General features: G+C 43.3%; 3 protein-coding genes and 1 long non-coding RNA gene across 10 annotated transcripts; 2 read left to right on the top strand and 2 right to left on the bottom strand.

Moving 5' to 3' along the window:
- Window positions 1-1107: 1107 nt before the first annotated feature.
- LOC112882611 lies at window positions 1108-5737 on the bottom strand. Its single transcript, XM_025947701.1, has 8 exons — window positions 5144-5737; window positions 4397-4536; window positions 4118-4217; window positions 3920-4018; window positions 3470-3817; window positions 3005-3097; window positions 2720-2926; window positions 1108-1720 (listed from the first exon to the last, which is right to left on the bottom strand). The coding sequence occupies exons 1-8, from the start codon at window positions 5570-5572 to the stop codon at window positions 1457-1459; spliced, it is 1680 nt and encodes a 559-aa protein (XP_025803486.1). The 5' UTR covers window positions 5573-5737; the 3' UTR covers window positions 1108-1456.
- Window positions 5738-7560: 1823 nt separating this feature from the next.
- On the top strand, window positions 7561-14273 carry LOC112879776. 2 transcript variants are annotated; one of them, XR_003226160.1, is made up of 4 exons: window positions 7561-8025; window positions 12386-12449; window positions 12907-12975; window positions 13928-14273. It is a non-coding gene; the product is annotated as an uncharacterized LOC112879776 (long non-coding RNA). The 2 variants fall into 2 exon arrangements; XR_003226159.1 differs by lacking the exon at window positions 12386-12449.
- LOC112879773 (phosphatidylinositol 3,4,5-trisphosphate 3-phosphatase and protein-tyrosine-phosphatase PTEN2A-like) lies at window positions 8544-15936 on the bottom strand. Of its 2 annotated transcripts, XM_025944164.1 has the most exons (13): window positions 15751-15936; window positions 14304-14877; window positions 13537-13638; window positions 13390-13446; window positions 12465-12530; window positions 11957-12133; window positions 11762-11848; window positions 11615-11679; window positions 11453-11529; window positions 11288-11334; window positions 10282-10412; window positions 9994-10063; window positions 8864-9409 (listed from the first exon to the last, which is right to left on the bottom strand). In XM_025944164.1, exons 2-13 carry the CDS (start codon window positions 14823-14825, stop codon window positions 8864-8866), a joined length of 1947 nt encoding a protein of 648 aa, XP_025799949.1. In that variant the 5' UTR covers window positions 14826-14877; window positions 15751-15936. The 2 variants fall into 2 exon arrangements, with proteins under 2 accessions (XP_025799950.1, XP_025799949.1); XM_025944165.1 differs by lacking the exon at window positions 15751-15936 and having other exon boundaries at window positions 8544-9409; window positions 14304-14825.
- LOC112879774 (pentatricopeptide repeat-containing protein At2g15980) lies at window positions 15927-20449 on the top strand. 5 transcript variants are annotated; one of them, XM_025944170.1, is made up of 3 exons: window positions 15927-17520; window positions 19092-19246; window positions 19426-20449. In XM_025944170.1, exon 1 carries the CDS (start codon window positions 16056-16058, stop codon window positions 17442-17444), a length of 1389 nt encoding a protein of 462 aa, XP_025799955.1. In that variant the 5' UTR covers window positions 15927-16055; the 3' UTR covers window positions 17445-17520; window positions 19092-19246; window positions 19426-20449. The 5 variants fall into 5 exon arrangements, with proteins under 5 accessions (XP_025799955.1, XP_025799954.1, XP_025799951.1 ...); XM_025944169.1 differs by having other exon boundaries at window positions 19423-20449; XM_025944166.1 differs by having other exon boundaries at window positions 19381-20449.
- The last annotated feature ends 264 nt before the right edge of the window (window positions 20450-20713 follow it).

Raw genomic sequence — 20713 nt, 5'->3', positions numbered from 1 at the left:
AATGTACAATTAAACTGTGCAATTAGTTATTTTTTTTACGTACATTTACTGCTCCATGCATATGTCCCAAAATTGATGTGATGGAGAGAAAGTGTAAAAATTATAATATTTTGAGTGCATCTAAACAAGGCCTGGGTTCACATCAAATTTTTCCATCTTTCTCCAGTATTTTTCAAATATTATTATTTTTTTTACTGAAAGTCTAATGGCTGCCGTGAAAGAAAAAAAAAATAGTTGTTGCACCTTACTCTTTGCTGCTCTCATGGGAAGGACTGCTACAATGGATCATGGATGACAAGTGTAATAGCCTGTATCTTTAGTATCATGTTTGATAGTTTAAATTGAGCTAAATAGCATATAGCGCTTGTTTGTCCAAATATAGCTATACTTAAGATATTATGGCTTGATTTTTTACTCTATGCAGGATCCATCTTATTCTTTACAAATTATGGCTTCTGTGAAATAACTATTACCACCTAGCTCACCGGCTAGTCCTACCTTAGTATCGAGTTTGGCTAGACAAATTGCCCGTACCCTTAACCGGCCGGGTTTGGGGAGCATGTTATTTAAAATTTATAGGGACCAGTTTAACCACCTTTGGGGATCATGTTGTGTAAGATTTTGTCAAAGATGCTCTTTCGGATAAAAAAATGTAGATAGGATATCAAGATGACATTTTGACTAGTACTTCTTAAAAAAAATGAAAATTAAGGTGAAAAGGTTATGCATTACAAAGATAATTTTCATGGTAGACTTAATGACATCTATCTTATGTTACCTGACTACATCTATGAACTTCTTTGAATATTAATGGCCAAGGCTGGAAAAAAAAATCCACCAAGAATCCTAAAGAAGCAATTCCTTGCCATCGAACGGTGCAGGATAGCCGAAACATACATGTAGAGTTTTTCTTTTCTTTTTTTGGATAGGGCTCCCCCTATTCACTTGAAGCTCCGCTACTGATTATATCGTTGTCAAGAATTCGGAAGGTCAAAAAGTTCGACCGCTAAAGAATCTGGCAAATTATATTTTTATAGACAGAAGGGTATAAGATCGAAATGGGTTTTAGGGACAAGAACGATATGAGTGGAGGCCATTCCACACAAGTAATAGAAACAAATGTACAATATTTTCCCAAAACACAGGACCAGATGTAAGCATATTAACAAATTCTCTGTTGCAAGACCAAACAGGGCAACTCCTTGCCAAAAGTAACCTTTGCCACTCCATGTTACAATCTAAGAACGAGCAATTGCTTTATATCACACCACTCCCGCACAAAATAGCTCTGCTTATTCATTTATTTTGCAACTGATCTCAAAACATCATAACACGTATCGTGAAATTTAAACCCATCTGTACCTCATGACGGCACATGCGACCACTGTTGATTTGGTTAGATTTGCTGATTCTCTGAAGCTATAGGAACCTATAACCAGTACCACAGACGAGCTTTCTAAAGTCCAGGGATTGATTCAAGGTTGTACTTCTCTGATGTCGGCGGCCCGTTATCCACCCCTGGCTGGGTTCTTGATTGCTCCAGAGCATTCAGCGTCTGAAGGTACGAGTACGAGGTGTTGCGATTGGGAGGAGGGCTCGGGTTGCTGATCTTGCTTGCCAGGAACCGCCGGATGAGGCCTCTGAGAAATGGAGCCATTGTGTCTGGCTCATACTCCAGAAAGTACATTATTCCTCCCATGCATATGCAGAAGAGAGCCACCTGCAAAGGTTGCCACGTTACTGTTTTTGAAGTATAAAAGGTTGGAACATGCTGGGTTGGTTGATCATGCCATGGAACTACACAGGAAAATGAAAGGTTTGCAAAGATAACACATCTAGCTACAGGATATACTTCAAGGTACCAGCATCAAAAGTTCCAACCCTAACTTCTGTCAACAGCATGGACAGAAAAGACTACCATGCTCCCTCTGCCATTTTTGAAAAAACAATCAGTTCAGAGTTTTCACTCAGAGTCTGGATTATGCCAAAATAATTCAGACACGAAGATCCAGCTGGTTTCCAAAAATCAAGTCACCAGCAACTGCAGAATTTCTACTCCACTTTATACATGATTTGTATCATTGTATAAGATTTTATCACATTTTAAATGCGCCATTTCCTTACACTCTATTGTTGTAAGGAAAATAAAAGTTAACACCAGTCTGAGAAAATTTAAGAAACCCACCAATGTGGTCAATAAGTAACCGTAAAGCAACTACCCCGCCAGTGTGCCACTACATCTAACATTTAACTGGATTGCCTTACTGGATACCACAGAGGAACCATTACAGGACAACTAGTGGAATCAATACTTTTGTACCTATCTAAAGCTACTAGCCTAAAAAGTGAGTCTTTGCTCCCACCCTTTCTGAATCATAAGGATTTTAAAACATAAACGAAGGGTGGATTACAAGTTACAACTAGCTGCGCCTTGTGATGCTTTAGAGTTTGTGCATGCTCTCTAGAAGAGGTGGAGCAATGAAAACTTGGCACATAGCCAAGGAGCACAGTGCCCATAACACCTTCAAACAAGATTATGTATTATAAGATCCTTTCCGGTCGTGACGGTTAAGAACATAATTTGTTATATCACAAAAATTTCGAATTATTTTCAAAAATGGGAAATGTTGTTCACTTTACCTCTTAGATTACTTTGAAGAGAACTAAATAACTAGAAAACAGAGTGCAACGAAGTGGAAGGAACAATATGTAAAATTACCTCAGCATTTTTTATATTTGGGAGCAGGTGGCGGTTGATCAATATATACCATAGAGAATCTCCAGCACGGGGAAGCACATAGAGGGCAAGCTCAGCCCTTCTAGCTTTCTTTTCCAAAAGAATTGAGAGACCCGACATCAAACCAGCAAACCAGTACACAAGTTTGTGGTCTTTGTTTGCAACTTTTCGGTGCAAACATATAGAAGCCTACCAACATGCAAGAATGCTATCAGAATCATGAAATAGTTATGCGTGAAGTAATGTACTGCTGCTATGGAAAAGTACCTGAAATAAAGTGACAAAAGCAGACAAAAAGGTGGTGGAGCGAACTGCACCCACAAGAGCACGCCAACAAGTTGCAGCCGGCGATTCCAGGAACTAATGTTTTTATTTAATAAAATCATGAATTAGCTCACTTACATAAGGTGGATACACATCAACAGTAAGCAAGACTATATACAAAAAACGGTTACTTGTTTTGTTGGGTTGTTAGCAGTTGGGAAAATATTTTTCATTGGCAGAATAAAATGGTGCAAGATTTTGCATTTAACGAAACTCAAGAATGTTATGCAGGCACAGTAAAAAGAGAATGGCACAACATAACTTGGTTTTATCTTGTTGAGGTAGGTTTGAGGCATAAGTTATATTGGAAAGAAAAATATTGTACACAGATTATAGCAAGAATATATCAGGTTTCAGTGAAATAGCTGAATCTTAAAAGAATAACAAATAAACTGGCTAGTGAATTACCTTTTGAAGACGTAGAACAACAAAGGGTACAAATGTCAATGAGAAATATAGAGGGAATGTTTTCTTGAATGTTGATGAAACAACATTAACATTTTGAGCCAAGCATGATGCTCTGTCAGGATGAATCACGGAACAAGGAATAATGGATGGATTGGTTGTTAAATTTATCAAATCCGAATTCCTCTTGTTTGATAAATAGGTTGAGAGAGCGGTAAGATCCACAGGACCACCTCTACAACATTCTCTGACAACCTTGTAAACAGGTTCTGCTACTGGTCCTGTCTTAAGGATGAATTCTTGGTAGGACTTAGGTAAGCTTTCAGGCCTCATAACAAAAGCATACATAACCTGGAAACACAAGACTGGTGATTACATAAGTCTTTTCCCACCATAACAGAATTATATTCATATAAAAGCAAACTATAGTGTTAGGTAGCCACATTTTGTTACCTGGGCAGATGCCAATGAAAAAAGCAATGCATCACCATGTCTCCAATGGCTTCCCCAAAAGTGGAATTTGTTCTTAGATTTTGAAGAATTATATGCACACTGTAATTATTAGGCAGTAATGAATCAATATTTCCTGTATCATTGGTCTTCTATCAAATTTTGCCACATGGACAAGGAAACCGATTATTTGTTCCCAACCTGAGCGAGCCTTGCTAGAAGATATAGAGATAGAGTGCGCCTCCTACTTGAATCATCTAGTGCTAGTATGGCCAATCCTGCCACCGAACCTGCTAATATTCTGCTCCATCACGCCCTTCAGTTGAGTCATGAATATGATTTGAGGAAAAAAATACAAAGGAAAATAGCCTAATATGGACCTAGTAGTGACTACCCAAGGTTAAGCACTGGTTAGATGTATACTTATTAGTGAGAGATTGTTGAAATGTAGGCAAGGAGTCATAGCAAATAGGTACTTACGCGTTGTACGGTGTCTCCTTTTTCCTAAATCTCCTAAGGAAACATCGAAGTGCATGATACGATCCAGTGAATCCTCCGAAAAGTAACCCTACCCGGCAAGCTTCCTCTCTTACTATAAGATCTTTCTCCGAAACCAGTTGCTGTAAATTAGAATATTTATTAGATGGGCATATTTTATTGAAATAATGAAACAGTGAGAAAGGCAGATAGTACTGGTGGGACAGTATTTGTAAACAATGAAATGGTGAGAAAGGCAGACAGTAGTGGTGGAACAGTATTTGCTCAGATAGGAGGCGTGGGCAGCCTCAAGGCAAGAAACAGAAAATCAATGAATAGCAGGAAACATTCGGTTGGTAGATCAGTCAAAGCAACTAATTCAGCTCTGGCATAGACTTGCTACTAGAATATGCACTACACATGCCACAACAGCTGGCTCAAATATTTTAACTTTTGCCAGTGCATTATAACCGGTAATTCAATCTAATATACATTGAGAAAGCGACAGCTGTAGCAGCAGCATGTAAACATGAATCTGACCTTTGCTCAATCCCTCCCATAACATTTCCATCAGCTAAGCAAAATCACCAATTCTACTCCAGTGAACCAACCAAACAAAGGGAAGTAACTTTGCATACTCCAATCCTAAGCTCCCAACTGATTCCCGCAACCGAATTCACCTTTCATCCCACTCAATGTAATTGTACGGCGATGCGAGGAAATGGTGCGGTTTGGAGCAACGATGGGTACCTTGAGGTCAAGGAGCGAGCCGTAGGACCTGCGGCGCGCGAGCTTGAAGGCGCGGAGGAGGATTCCGATGCCGACGCGGACGCCGTAGGAGAGCAGGAAGCTCTGGCAGAGGTTCCCCGCGGCGTGCGCCGCGCACGACTCGCCCTCGTGGCCGCACCCCCACTCCCCTTCCCGCTGCTCCTCCCCCTCCCCCTTGCCCGCGCTGCCTTGGTGCCGGTGGAGCTCCTCGATCGCCTCGCGCAGCCGCTCCTCCGCCTCCCGCAGCCGCCGCGCCGCCGCCTCCGACACCGGCGGCTGATGATGGTGATGGTGATGCGCGCCCGCGGCCGCCGGCGTGGGTGGAGGCGGGGGGGCCACCGGGGGCCGCGGGCCCAGGGTGGGCTCCGCGCCGGCGGAGAGGTCGAACGACGGCGTCGAGAGGAACGGCATCGCCGGCGACCTGCCGCTTGGGGCGGGACCGGGGTCGGACCGGGCTTGGACTCAGGGCGCTCCGGCGGGCGGGTCCCCTTCGCTCCGGAGGCCGGTCGCCTCTGTTTGCCTCCTTGCGTCGCGCTGGGGCCTGGGGACTTTGTGGGTTGGTGTCTCGGTGATGGCTAACGCTTGACGGCTAATAAAAGGGTGGCGGGGTCGTGCGCGTTACGGACTGCGCGCCGGCACGGCACGGGAACGGAAGTGGTTACGCCGTGGGGCGCACCGTGCACGTACCGGGGCAAAGTCATTAGGCGACAATTTAAAGGTGGCCGAGGGGATGTCCTATCCTTTCATTCAGTTCTAACTAGTTCATCAGGATCAGAGCACTTTAGGTGCTGATTCCGTTGCAGCCAAAATATTTGACGGCAACAAGTAGCTTATCCTCACTAAAAAAATGTGTCGAATAAATTACCAGATGGTTATAGATGTGAAAGCAGTTATAAGTTTATTTATTTAGTCCCTTTGTTCCAAAATGTAGATCGTTTTAGCAGATACATAGCAAAAATTATACATCTAGATTTATTAAAACGATCTGCATTTTAAACAAAAGGAGTAGTTGAAAAAAATACTTATCCTTTAGCTTTGATTTGTGTGAGCTCACTATCCCTGGATACTTTTTATCTCATTTCGCACAACCACTTAATCATATTATTCTAATATAGAACATTACGGTCCCATATGTTTTTTTAAAGTATGGTCATACGTACATATTTTTCACTTTTTTCATGTTTACTTCCTTAACACTTTATGTCAACCTGATGGACAATATATACATGTTGGCAAATTGACTTGAGGTAGGAAGGTGACTAAGTGCCAATCACAAAACATTTATAACTTTTAATATATTTGTGTGTACTGGTGATGTGCCTCCCTAGACACCACTAAGCTATGCTCAGCTTGCTTGACTTATTCCTACAAAATTACCATAATCATATGCTATCTCATTACGAGAGTTTTAGACTCCCTTCCTTTGACAAGACACGTATGCAACCCATCAATTTTGACCAAAACTTAGCATGCAAATTTCATATAATTGGACTCATTTGAAAAACTCTTTAATATGATGTGGTTATATAAACATTATAGTATATGCTCCATCTGTTTCAAAATATTTGACACCATTGATTTTTTTAGTTTATTTGACTATTCATCTTTTCTGTAAATATTCGTGCAAGTGGATACGAATACAAGCCACACTTAAAATACCTTTGATGAGAAATCTCATGGTATTCATTTGACTTTACTTAACTAATTAATTCAATAAATATTGTTAGTCAAAGTTTAAGAAAAAAGTTAATTACGACAAATATTTCGTGATGGTGAGAGTACAAGATATCAAGAGTTTGTTTGGCATAGTTCCAACTCTACCTGGAACAGCTCTACTCCAAAACTTCGGATGGATGGAATTAGCTCTGAGTGAAGTTGGAAGTGTCTCGATGGGTTGTTTGGCAGGAAGGGTGCCCCATTATTTGGCACGAAGAGTGCCCCCAACTCCAGAAAAGAGGATTTTGAGGGTGTATTGCCATCATTGCCCTTGGCTCGCGGGACCCGCATGTCATACTTTTTTAGCTCTAAGTTTATTTGCAGAAAGCCCCTTGGAACTTCTAACTTCTTTTAAACTCTACCCCTCCCCTCTCTCTTCTTTCTCTTACAGGTGGGCCAGGCCTCCTCTGTTTCTCCTCCACCCCTTCGAGTTCACGGCCACGGCCGAGGGCCGCAGCAGGCACGGCAGCCAGCCCGCCGCCGGCTTGGCGCGGCCGGCCTCCTCCTCGCCGGTGTCCCTGGGCGGCAGCTAGGCACGGCACAAGCCGCGGCGTCCGCGTCACGTGGACCTCCACCGCGCGCGCCGTCCCCGTACGGCGCGTTCGGCCGCGGCCACGGCGGTGGCGGCGACCAGCGCACCCTCGAGCGAACAGCTCATCCACGACCGCGAGGAGATCCGCGCCGAGGGAGGCCGCGTGCGGATGCGGATGCGGCGGCGAGGGGCACTCCGCCACGGCGGAGGGCGGGACGCGGCCGGTGAGCGGGAGGAGCGCGGAGGGGCGGAGCGAGATCGGCGCGAAGGCGGAGGCCGGGGCGAGGGAGGCGAGGAGGGCGTCGTCGAGCGCGAAGCGGCGGGCCTCGGCAAGGAGCACGACGGAGGGAGGGGAGCCGCGGCGGCGCAGGGGAGAGGCGCGTCGACTTCGTGGTGCTGGGGGCGGAGGGAGCCGTGGCAGCGGAGGAGAGGCGGGGCGGCGGAGGGAGCCGCGGCGGTGGAGGAGAGCCGCGGCGGCGCAGGGGAGAGGCGCGGCGGCGGAGGAGAGCCGCGGCGGCGAAGGGAGCGCTCGGGAGGAAGGGGCGCTCGCGACGGGAGGCAGGCGGATGGGTCTCGGGAGTAAAGAAACAATCGTTTTTTCTGACCGGTGGCAAGGGTGAGTAAATTATCCTATAACTCCACGTCTAGGTTCATATTCAAGTTTTCTGGTGTTGTAAAAAAGATGCTTCAAAACTTCAATTTTTTTAAACTGCAGCTCCAAAATTTTGGAGCTCCATAGAATTTTGGAGTTGGAATGTTTGGTTAAAACTATGGAGTTGGAATGTTTGGTTAAAAAATTAACTGGAGCTGGAGCTGGTAGAGTTCAGTTTAGAACCATGCCAAACAAACCCTAAGTATCGAAGTGTGTTACCATTAGACGGAACCGGATCAAATTGTCCAAAGCGCCCCTAGGGCCAAATGTCTGCGCCAGGGGCTCATGAATTTTATTTATCTTCCAGCTCTAGCAACCCTACGAATGGTACAGACAATTGAATTTCGATGCCTTGTATTATCTGTACCATGAACAAGCCTGAGACAAGTTTTGAAAGAAGGGTGCTCTCAGATCCAGTTCAACTTTGAACTAGGACTTGAATTCGAATACCAACAGTCCAAACAATGCTCAAAACGTAATTGTACTAAGTCCATGTACAAAGTCTTCCTGTAAACGTGCACTTTAACACTCAATAGAAGTTATGGCACCGTTTAAGGTTGTGTACAAAGTAGTACTGTGAACAAATAGGAGCGGTATCAACAAAGTTCAGGCCTGGTTGAGTTACAACAGGTTCATGGTACAACATCACAGATCGATGTAACTTCTACAGTGAAAACAAATGCAACAATGAATTAACCCTTTTTTTCCGACTTGCTCTTCCCAGCTGCTTCGAACTGACATTCTATGCTGGCCCACAGGAGGCACCAAACTGTACAATGAGAACCAAACACCATAAAAGCGACTATTCACTTTCATAATCATCTTCATCTCCGAAAGAAAACACCGAGGCATCTGCTGCAATGGCCTTGAATTCACTCATGCTGGAAGAATCAACAGCTGCAGGTGGTTCCGTGGTGGAGCTGCTCTTGCTGCTGACTTCAGTTTTGAGGGATGTAGAATCAGGTGCCTTTGCAGCTCCTTGTTCCGTTACAGCTACTTTCTCCAGTCTAGTAGCAGCAGCTGATGCCTCCTGCACGGTGCTTGTTTCAGATGGTTTAGCAGCATTTGTGTTGCTTTGACTACCACTGGCAGTCTTCTCCTTTCTTCCCTTGGATGATCCATCTTCCCCTTCACTGTCGGAGAAAACTTCATCTTTATCATTGCTTCCAGTTCCCTTATTGGATTCTGCAGGTGCAGCATTATTTTCTTTTGCAACCGTGCTACCCGAGGAATTAGTATCAGATTTACTATCAGCAGGTCCAGCAGTTGATTTTGGTTTTGGCGGTTGTGAGCCATCGTAATCTACCAGAACAACCTCTACCTGGAAGCCCGGTGATGGCAATTTCCTCTGAAAAAAATATAGTATTTTAGTCTCAAGTCTCAACAAACAAAAACTGGTAAACAAGATAGACATCATTGTATCAACACAGTATCTAATAATAGAAAATGCTGCATTTAGCAGTCCTTGAAGAAGTAACTAATCATTGATAAAATGTCTGTTTTCTTTGCCTATTGATAAAAAGATGTTTACATACAGAAAATAAATATATGTACTCAGTTGCAAATTCAACTTCCTAGATTTCGCAGCTCAATGACCAAGAAGCAGCAAAGCGAACAAGAAGAGGTTACACAGTAGTATTCACTATTCAGTATGGGAATGCATGAAGCAAAAAGTTGACTTGAAATTACGAAGTAAATTTGGACAAATAAAATCTCAGGCATCAACTAGAAGATACGGAGAACATTTTCGAAACTATCTGCCTAATATGTGTGAGCAAACAAGTATCCAATAACCAATTCCAACATCATAAGAACAACATGTGAACACATTAGAATTCAGGACTTAGTAGCAAATCTTGTTAAATAATTTGATATTCGCTCTTCATAGACACAGACAGATATGAATACTATCATCAATGAAGCTGCCTTCACCTTGTCAAAATCATCAAGATCAGTTGGATTCAAAGTTACCCTGTTCTCCATCATTGTTGTATTCAGCCAGCTGAAAAAGACGGGGAATGAAAATGAAAATCAAGACAATAGTTATTTCCAACCTTCCCATGTCAAAAGTCGGTGTTAATGTTGTGAAATAATGTTTACATGTACATGCAACTCATAAAACATGGGAATAAAAAGAAAATGAACCCAAGAAGTAATAGTCTAATAGAAGCACAGATCTATATAGGAAATAATGTAATTTGATTACTATGTGGAGCTCACCAGTAAAAATCACCCTGTCGATCATGAAACTGGATCTTGAAATCACCAGCTACCTCAGCTAAGCCAGGTTCTCCCGGCAATGCAAAAACCATAATCCCCTTCTTTGGTGCACTAAACCAGAAATCTTCTGGCTGAAATTATGATAACAAATTTAGTTTCCAATGAAGATTACAGAGGAATAAAGTCTGCACATTCAGAATAAAAGTATGAATAAATAAAAAAAATGCATTTCTAGAATGGTACAAATTAGTTTTCACAGGATATACTGTAGGTCATAGACAAATAAGATAGCTTTTTTTATAATTTTTTTGGGTGTCTAGGAGAAGCTTAATCCAGGGAATGTCTTCTTTGTTATTCATGTCTACAGGAACAATGGGAATACAATATTGTGAATTTTATCCTCAAAGCGTAGTTTTGCATAGCCAACAAAATGCTATGCTAATAGACATATCTGTGAATATCAATACATTGATCATTGGTACTAGTTATTTCAAGTTGTACAATATCCTTCCAATACAGAGAGAAATTCCCTTATTTAGCATTGGTACATCAAAACATACCCACCAATATGCGGGTGCCCTTACCCACTATGCAAACAGACAAACCGTGAAGAATCCATAATATAAGGTTTGGTAGAGTTCCATTTGATTCTGATTCTCTATGGGAGCTGATTCTCTAAGAGAAGTGATTTTGTGGCTGAAAGTGATTCTCTTTGATTCTCTAGCATAAATTCTTAAAATCAGGATGGAGAATCACTTCACAGAATCAGGAGAAGCTACTTTTTTCAGCTCCCAGCCGCTTAGTTCATTTCACAGAATCAGCAGAGAATCACTTCTCTCTGAAAAACTATTTGGCAGAGCTCCTGCTGGATTCAGCAAAGAATCAGCTCTAGGAGCTCTGCCAAACGCACCCTTAAATACTCCATAGCAAACTACGGGGAAGAATCCATCAACCTACAAGTTACTGAACGCAAAATAAGAATGATTCCTCAAACGAAGATGCTTACCATTAGTTCTTTTGTTCTTGGATGCTTCTTTGTAGAAAAAAGAATGCCTGCATAACAGACTTATTACTTGATGCAATAGAAGATATCAAAACACAACAAGGATTATGTTGTTAAATTATTAGATCAAGGCACTTGGCAATTTCAGTTTCAATTAAATAAACATACCGTTGTGATTAGAGACTGTAATTGATGGCCTAATCCAATAGGGGCATCTATGAAGACGAAACCCTCTAAGCATACACCTGGAAAGTGTAATCACTTGATTAATTACTAAGCACAATACACATGCATATCATATTGACACCATGGTTCAAAAGGTATAAAGACCTGCGTGGCGGCTGATTTTCACCATTGAAGTAAGTTAAGATGCGCTCGAAATACTTCACATATCTCTGCAATGTTCCAACATATTCAGAACAGTATAAATATAAAATTGTACGAATAAACTTGTGTATAACAATGAGGGTCACTCACAATCTGACTTGGGAGAATAAGCCCTTTTCCGTCTACACATCTTTTCTGGTTATAGTATTCAATGGACTCCTCCGCAGTAGGAAAGAACTGTCCGTTACAAAAGGAAAAGAAAAGAAACTCCAAATGTAAGAAAATTGGTAAAGATGTTGTAGGAGGTGTTATTCTGATAGGTATACAAGTGCATGATAACCTTACCTTTAGAAACAGTAGAAGACTCGAGATCATCAACCCTGTCCTTGCCTTCCCAGCTTTGCAATGGACAACCACCACATTCTCTATATCCTCCTTCAACCATGAGTACGCACTATGGCAAAATGATATGACAAGTTGTATTGGAGGACAGTTATGATCATCAAATGGGAAGCAGGCCACCTGAAATATGCACAAAGATTTAGAATATTTCCATATACACCAACAAATTCATTGTGCTGCAAGGCTTGAGATTCGACATGACAAGGTACAACGTAAGTGCTGAATGACAAACTGACTTTAAACCACTGAAAGATCTTTAAAAAACATCAACTTATTGGTGAATTACCAAACTGAGACAAAGATGGGAACATTTTCTGCGTCAGCAGATATAGGTACCACTGAGTTTTTATTATCTTTCTTTGTTGGTGGCAGGGAGCATCATGCCTTATGTATACGATAAATGTGGAAATATTAGGAAGAGGGGGCATATAAAACAGTAAGCAACACACACCTTTCCTTCAAAGAGAGATGCATCATATAGCCTTTCAGAACAAAGGTTGTACACCTTATACTTCCCCTGTAACATAATGATTAAATTAGAAGGCTAAAATGAATGATTAGTAGAACATTCCTAACATTTCTAAGTATTCTAAAAAAGGCAAGTCCTGAAACACAAGTTCTCTTTTTATATTTCAAGTCTGGAGTCTACACTTATCTAGCTCACTTGAATACTAGAAACTAACTAGATAACCAGTGCTCTTGAATCTTGAGTACTTGAAATTTCTATTCAAGAAGGAAAACACTTTACCCTGGTGATGGTTATGTAGTGCTTATCTCATGAAAAACACGCATATCCGCATATCACATATTGTAAGAAATTGCTAATATCTATAATGACAATGGCAAAGGTTACCCTGTAAAAAAGTTCTTAGTTTTTCCTCTCTTTTTCACAGATATCGGAGGAAAATCCCTCATAAAGTGAGCACCAGGGTTTGAGCCTAGGTGCCACGTTCCTCTCCAAGGTCCGCAGTTAGTTCTTTAACGCAGCTAAGATGTTAATAATAAAGATCCAACCACATTCATATTTGTACTTCAAAATAAATAACAATATTTTACAACTAAGAAACTACTAATGCAGGGCAAAGATTCAAATAATATTAGTCCCAGTAGAATTTGATAGTCAAATAGATAGGATTGTTCATCTATATGTTACATCCTACTGCTCTGACACACATAAACCTTCAAAAGTTATTACTGTCACGTTCTCTGAGGGTGAGGCTCCGAAGTGGCATGCTCTATGAACCCATGAATGCCAAGAAAAGAAGCTGGGCAAGAAAACCCAGCAATAGACATAGACTATTAGCAACAATCTGAAATGTGTCACCTGAGAAGCATTTATGTTAATTGTTAAGAAACTTGATAAAGAGCAAAGTTACCTTATGGTGCATTTCAAAGAACCTGATGACTTCCTCCATATGGTTGCGGTAGAAACCCTGCAATGGAGTATTAATTTCCCTTTTTTCATGAGGCAAATAAAAAGGAAAAAACTTTAAGCAAACTTGAAGCCTTGTTAGTACACTGACCTCAAAATATCCGAAAAGCCCTGAACTCAAATCACCAGCAGGAAAACCCATAGCGATTACGTTCTCAGTAATATATGTCATATCTAAATCAAATCCTCCTTCCTGCATAGGTAGAAGAATCAAATCAACAGAGCTTTCCCTTTATATTAAATCTACAAAACTTAATCAATTAAAGGATCATCACTAATATGATCTGACATAGAATTCCTTAATCAGGTGTTCATAACAACAATCAATCCCACATGATTTGTAGAAAGGTCAATAGACAGCATCAAGTTGATGATTCTTGTTCCTGGAAGCAAATTGCCCTTTCTCCCAATACAGAATCTCCCATTGTACTTGCTTTTTTATATTGAAGTACATAAAACTGATGATCTATTATCATCATCAGGCACAACGCAAGATCTCCACTGACAGAGAAACTACCGTTCAAAGTGGTGGCCAGCTAGCCTGCCTAGGCACTAAGCATCACCCTACAGCCTGCCAAGCACCTATGGATGTTAAGAGCGTGTTATTGAAGAGAGCTAAGCTGACAGTCACCATGATGCACAAAGGCACATTATGCAGCAAGTTTACCATGACAAAATTCTGACCAGATTTTAACAAATGATGAACAAAACTGTAGATCTATTGATCCTACTATCACAGAAGGTGATCAATGAACGCTTGTATCCTGATCAGTTACACTATGAGAACTGAACAACAACAATACTTGAAGATGTCAATTTTTCATCAAATCTTAGATGCCCATGTAGAATTAAAGTTACCTGGTATCTTCTTTTATTCTGTGAGACCATGTGGCGAGCCTTGACTTGCACTGCCTTTACAGCATTCTTAGAGGAATCTACAATGCCTTTTGTCAAAGAACCAAAAACACCAGACTGTCCTGTTGTTGGGGAGCTGCTTCCTTCGGTAATCTCATCTTGCTGTGCAGCTTTTGGAGACAAACGTAATCCAAGGCCACTTGTAAAACGGGCAAATGTGTTCTTTCCTGTTGGTGATTCTTGACCTGAGGAAGGCTGAGGAATTTTTAGGTTCTTAGCCCAGGTGGACAAACCAGATGTAGAAAACATGGATGGCGGTGCCTCACGCCCTGCATCATCTTTTGCAGGAGCAGCAGTTGCTGCAGAAACAGCAGCAGGATCTGCACTAGCAACCTGACTGGAAGAATCAGTTGAAGCAGCCAGACGAACAGGGTCAACAGTGTTAATAGGAGGGGTTGCAGCCGAATCCCGGTTGTCTGAAGTAGTGGGTGGCAGATCAGATGGCTTGACTTGCTGTTCTTCCATGATCAACTAATAGACGTTAATTACTCTGAAGGACTGAAGAAAATTGTAACATCTGCAAGATAATTACACATGGACATAAGTCAGGAAGTTCCGTTTACAAAGTAGGACGTTATGAAGCAAATCGGTGTGGAGATACACAAATAAAAGATGGAGATGAATTATTAAGATGATTTGCCCTCTACTATTCACACTTCAAATGTTTGCCCACCAAGGGCGCTCTAATTTCGTTCAATTAACCGGATAGCACGGGCACTTCTGTAAACAGTGTCACACAAACAATTTCTGACACTTTGCCAACGAATAAAGGAAATGTCCAATGTTGTGTTATCATGTCCTAAAATTTATGTTCCGACATAACAGTAAGATTTCTGTCCAGTGTCACCTGCTAGACTGGGGTAATCTAGCTTAATCTAATAATTTGTTCGGAACAAGCATAACCTAAAATGGATATTGAATTATTCATCCGTTCATAGATGGTACAGCAGAGAAACCAAATCCCCTCAACAATGCTTAAATAATCTCGTGCCCGTTTTTTTTTTGTGCCCAAACATCAATCACAAACTCAGACTGGCAGAATAAGTACAGAGCAGCCAGCATTTAGTGCTGATCTTGTGCCCGGTTCGATCCCCAAATCATACAATTTGTCAAGACTGAAGATGTACCAAGTGATTATAGCATCAAATTGGAGACCATAAAGATAGAACATTCAGATCGGAGCTCAAATTTTTTATCTGAGACCACTGGCTCCAAATTGAGGAAACAAAACGCAAATCCATTCGCTCTTCTCCACTGATCCCGCAACCGCAGAACCGAAACCCCAGATAGTGAGAGTGGATGAAGAAAGGCAATCGAGAGACTGACACCATGAACGACCCCTTACTATGTCCTTCATGGGTGTTGACCTAAGAAGGCGGCGATGACCTACCCGGAGGCGGGGGAGCGACGGGGTAGAGCTCCGGAGGCGAACTGCGTCACAGAGGATCACCGGCACAGGAGGTGGCGGCGGCGGCAGATGGCAGCGTGGGAGAGGAGGCGGCGCAGGACGGCGCCGGCGAGATCTCGCGACGAACAACCGAAGAAGGCGACGCTAGGACTGAGAACGCTGGGTCTTCCTTCCTATCCTCCACCTTCCGCGCGTCGGACGGCCCATATGAGGCCCAGCACGCAATGTCGGCCCGTGCTTGACATCCAGCACACTGCACACAGCAGAGGCATCCGGTGCACTTCTCCATGGACGCCGCCGGCACGCGCGGCCGAGACCCCACCGCCGACCCCTCCTCCCGGTACTTCGTCGACGCCGCCCACCCGTACGCCTCCGCTGCCGCCACCGCGCTCACCTCCCACCGCGCCAAGTCCAAGTGGTCCCACCTCTTCTCGATCCCCGTCCCCTCCCCGCTCCCTGCCTCCGCCGCCGCCGCCGTGCTCCTCCTCCTCCGCCGCCGCCCGCACACCGCGCTCCGCTTCCACGCCTTCGCACTCCCCCGCCTCCTCCCCTCCCACTCCCCTCCCCCTCTCGTCCTCTCCGCCTCCGCCGCCCACGTCGCGGCCGCCTCCCGCCTCCGGGGCGCTGCCCTCGCCGTCCTCGCCTCCGCCTCCCGCCACTACTCGCCGGCCCAAATCTTCAATGCCCTGGCCGCCACCTACCGCCGCTTTGCCTCCGCTCCATTTGTCTTCGACCTCCTCCTCCTAGCCTACCTCCGCTCCCGCCGCGACGCCCTCGCCGCGGCCTCCGTCGCCCGCCGCATCCTCGCCGCCGGCGGCCGGCCGCTCCCCACCACCGCCGCTGCTCTTCTTCGCTCCCTTCCCTCCTCCGCCGCGGCGCTCGACATGTACCATCAAATTTACACGCATTCAACTCCACAGAGCAACCATCTGCTCCTGCCGACAGTTCACACCTTCAATTCCCTTCTCCTCGCCTTCTACCGTGAGGGCAAGTGCAATGAATTCAAGATTGTGCTCCAGGAAATGGGCAAATATTCCTGCAAGCACAATGTCTGCACCTACAGCATTAGGATGGCTGAGTACTGCGATTGCAGAGATGTGGAGAAGGCACGAGGACTGTGGGATGAGATGATTCAGGAAGGGATCCAGCCTGATGTAACTGCATACAACACGATCATTGGTGGCAATTGCCGTGCTGGGGAGGTAGGAATGGCAGAGGAGATGTTTAAAAATATGGAGATGGGTGGAATCGATCCAAGTGCCACGACATTCGAATGGTTGGTTAGGGGGCATTGTATGGCAGGGGATGTTGAGGCGGCGATGCTTGTCCATGTAGACATGAGGAGGAGGGGGTTTGGGTTGGCATCAGAGGTTGTTGAGGAATTGCTGGATGCATTATGTCAAAATGGTAGGGTTCAGGATGGCTTGGGTGTTTTGCGGGAGGAAATGAGGAGGGAAGAGTTTGTGCCGACTTGGAGGAGTTATGAGGTGTTGATAAAGGGGTTCTGTGATGAAGGGGAGGTAGAGGTGGCGATGAGACTCCAGGCAGAGATGGCTGGAAAAGGATTCAATGCTGGTAGTGAGGTGTACCATGCATTTATTCGTGCCTATGAGAAGTCTCAAGACTATGAGATGGTGGAGAAGTTGAGGAAAGAAATGTTGGTGATGTGCACTTAGGATTGTGATAGTTCGCTTGGATATTACAAAGTGATGTATGGATTTCAACATCAACTTATTGCAGTAGAGAACTCAGGTAAATCACCTAGCTATCTTTACATTGTTCCTCTTCTTTGGTTAAGTTCGGACCCAGCTTCAAAGTGCTGGGCCTTCTTAGAACAAAGCCTGGGCAAGTGTACCACCGTGGTGGAGCCCCCCCCCCCCCCCCCCCCCCCCCCCCCAACACACACACACACCCCAATTATGAGGTTTTGTTCATCTTTCTGCATGGCATACTATAATACATTTATCCCTAGGTGCAAGGTGTGTGAAGCTTGTTTGCTTTAAATTGATGCTAACTACTGATGTGAAAACATGATGCATCGTGAGATATCTTATTCTTTAACTATAGAAATTTCTGGGTCCATTTTAAACTTAAAATAAGTCTAGAGTTGTGAAATATTTATTTGCTCTTCAGAGGGTTCGCACTTTAACAAATAGCTAGAGTTTAGAGGGTTCAAGCGATGGTGTTTTACATGTAAATTGTGTGATTCATAGATGACAAGTACTCAGAGAATACAAGTCTAATGTCAAATGGTATTTCAGACAGTACCTATATGTTACAGCACTTAGTTCTGATCCAAGTAGGTTATCTTAGAAAAGCTAGTAACTTATGTAAAGCAAAATGTCGTTCTCAATAATCATTTATGAAATGTTTAATCTGGTTCACTTCTCTATTTTTTCCAACTGCCCCAATTGCAAATTCATTAGCCAAAGGGCCCGTGGAAATACGTTGTCCTAAGCAGCTGTAACAGAGTTATAACTGTTGCCAGTAACCTATCTCCACTTCTCGCATAGCATGGATCACAACAGCCTAGATACAGGAGCCATGGACCAGCTCTCTTCTGCCAATGTTGACGTGCAAATCCGTTAATGCTACCAACTCAATCCAGAATGTTGATCTTTGAATGATCCTTGGTGCTTTTCAATTTGCTTGAAATGTAGTAGTAATTTATGTTAAACTTGCTGCTTGACATGCATTAGTTAAACAATTAGGCATGGAGATTGTTAGACTCACTGTTAAATCGTGGTTGCCTTGTTTGTTGGTTTATTCATCTATTAATAAAATCCTGAGAATCTGTTATGTATGCATGTTATTGAACCTAGGACCAGATTTGGAATTAGTAGATAGATCAGTATGTATTTGCGAAACTTTTGTAGTAGGGATTCATTTGCAGTCTCTAGCAAAGTAGCAATACATGAGAGAGATAAACTTGAGCTAATGTGTGGTTTAAAATGGAGGCACCATTGCAGCCAAACTTATGAGCTAACCTCTGGCATAGTGGTGGAAAAGTCCAATCAAGTATCCATCACATTATGCCAAAGATAAACTTCTCTGGTGATACTGTGCGAAAGTGTGGATTTATGTGGCGTTGCCTATGCCACCCTGATGTTCAACAGAAACCATGTAGTGCTAGCTAATATTGTTGTAGAGTGACTCATCTGAACAGACACCACCCTGATATTCAACAGAAATCATGTGGTGCTAGCTAATGTTGTTGTAGAGTGGCTCATTTGAACATACATGTTAGAAATTCTATCACCATATATTTTACATTTTTACAAGATATTCTGTTGATTTGGTAGGCTTATATGTTCTTCCTGCAGACAGCACAATGGAAGGTTGGGACAAGCAGCATTTATTTTCTGGGTAAATCCTTCTGCGAAAACTTGGTCAGAGGGCTTGTCGTGGCATTGAAGACGAGGCAGGTGAGAGCATTCGACATGCTCCACTTTCAAGTAAACCTGTGGTCTTCATGGAAGTAAGATTCCCCCAACTTTTTTACTTTATATAATTTTTTCCTTATATAATCCCACAAACTTCTCTTTCCATGTTCTTAGTTCTTGCACGTCTAAATAAAATGTTCAACCCAGATACCAATTCAACTCCTTGTAGGCGGTCATGATGTAATCACTCAATCTGTCCCACGTCCTGCAGCAGTCGGGGAGGTGAAGATGCTTACACTGATAGCACCGTGGCTGTGTCCTGCCTAGAGTTGTTGTTTGGAGTCCTGCTGCTGCGCTTGGTGAAGGTGCTCTATCAGACTGACACCTACAAGGCGATCCCTTACCATGGAGCAACGTCCCAATCTTGTCATAAGCACCTGCACCGCCTTCTACCTAGGTCCGCTACTCTCTGCACCCCTTCAGGGCCATGCCGCTGCTTGGACCATGTGGGCATCTCTGGTAGTGTCATCAAATGGATTCGCAGCACTGCAGTCTTTGAGCCTTTTGATGATCGTGTGTTGTGTGCACTTCAATCATGTCTTTGTTGACGGAGTAAATCACACTGTTAGCATGCTCTATATCCACCTTAGCTGTTGGCACAAACGAGGATCTTGTATGCCATCCTCGATCCTATCTTGATCCAAGTTGACCAATGCAGTAGACCAGTAGTTGTCAGCAAGCCTGCCTGCTTCGACTTCTATGCCCACTTTGCAGTTGGATGGTCGCTAAAACATATACAACATTGAAATCAGGCTGTATACCTTCCATGCACGCTGAGAGCTGCAGCGGAATATAGCCCTTGAAGGCGCTGAACAGGATTCTTGAGGAAGCTTGTGGCCCACTCAATTATGCTGTATTGCTACACCTTACTGATTGACCTTACTGTGAGTTTCGACTGCTGGGCCGTGTTCCTATTAGAGATGAGGAGGAGAGGCAAGAGAAATGTAGCTGCGGTGGGGCCCACATCCTTCAAAAGGGGTACGATGGTGTTTTCGCATCCTTCAAAAGGGGTACGATGGTGTTTTCGCATGCCATTTAACGGCGGATGGATGGAAAAATAAACGGAGTGTTAAATTAAAGATGAAAGTTGAAATTGTGGCTATATAGGGAACTGGGAACGGTGACTTTAGTGGTGTCAAATAGAGGATTTTCTCTTTAAGAAAAACTGTTGAGCCGTGGTTCTTGATGCGCGTTGAGGATCTGTATGGAAAGAATTCAGGCCAGAGGGCCTTTGTTTCTAACATTTGCAGGACGAGTAGTCCTATTGGTCTGTGATGTGGATTCACGATCCATGAATCAACACTTCAGCAGTGGCTTATAAGGTGAAATATTATTTTCAGGAAAAGCACGGCAATCAATCAAGAAAGAAACATAATGACTAGTATGTCATGCATCACTACCGCAACCTTTAACATCAATGACTAGATAGAATACGACAACATTTCTCAACAAAAAGAAAAATCATGATATATATTTTAGAAAATGTCCACCGCATATAAGAT

The sequence above is a fragment of the Panicum hallii genome, chromosome 2 (assembly GCF_002211085.1).
Source record: "Panicum hallii strain FIL2 chromosome 2, PHallii_v3.1, whole genome shotgun sequence".
In the NCBI taxonomy this organism is placed as follows: Eukaryota; Viridiplantae; Streptophyta; class Magnoliopsida; order Poales; family Poaceae; genus Panicum; species Panicum hallii.
The sequence above is the reverse complement of the archived record's forward strand: the minus strand, read 5'-3'. Positions and strand labels throughout refer to the sequence as shown.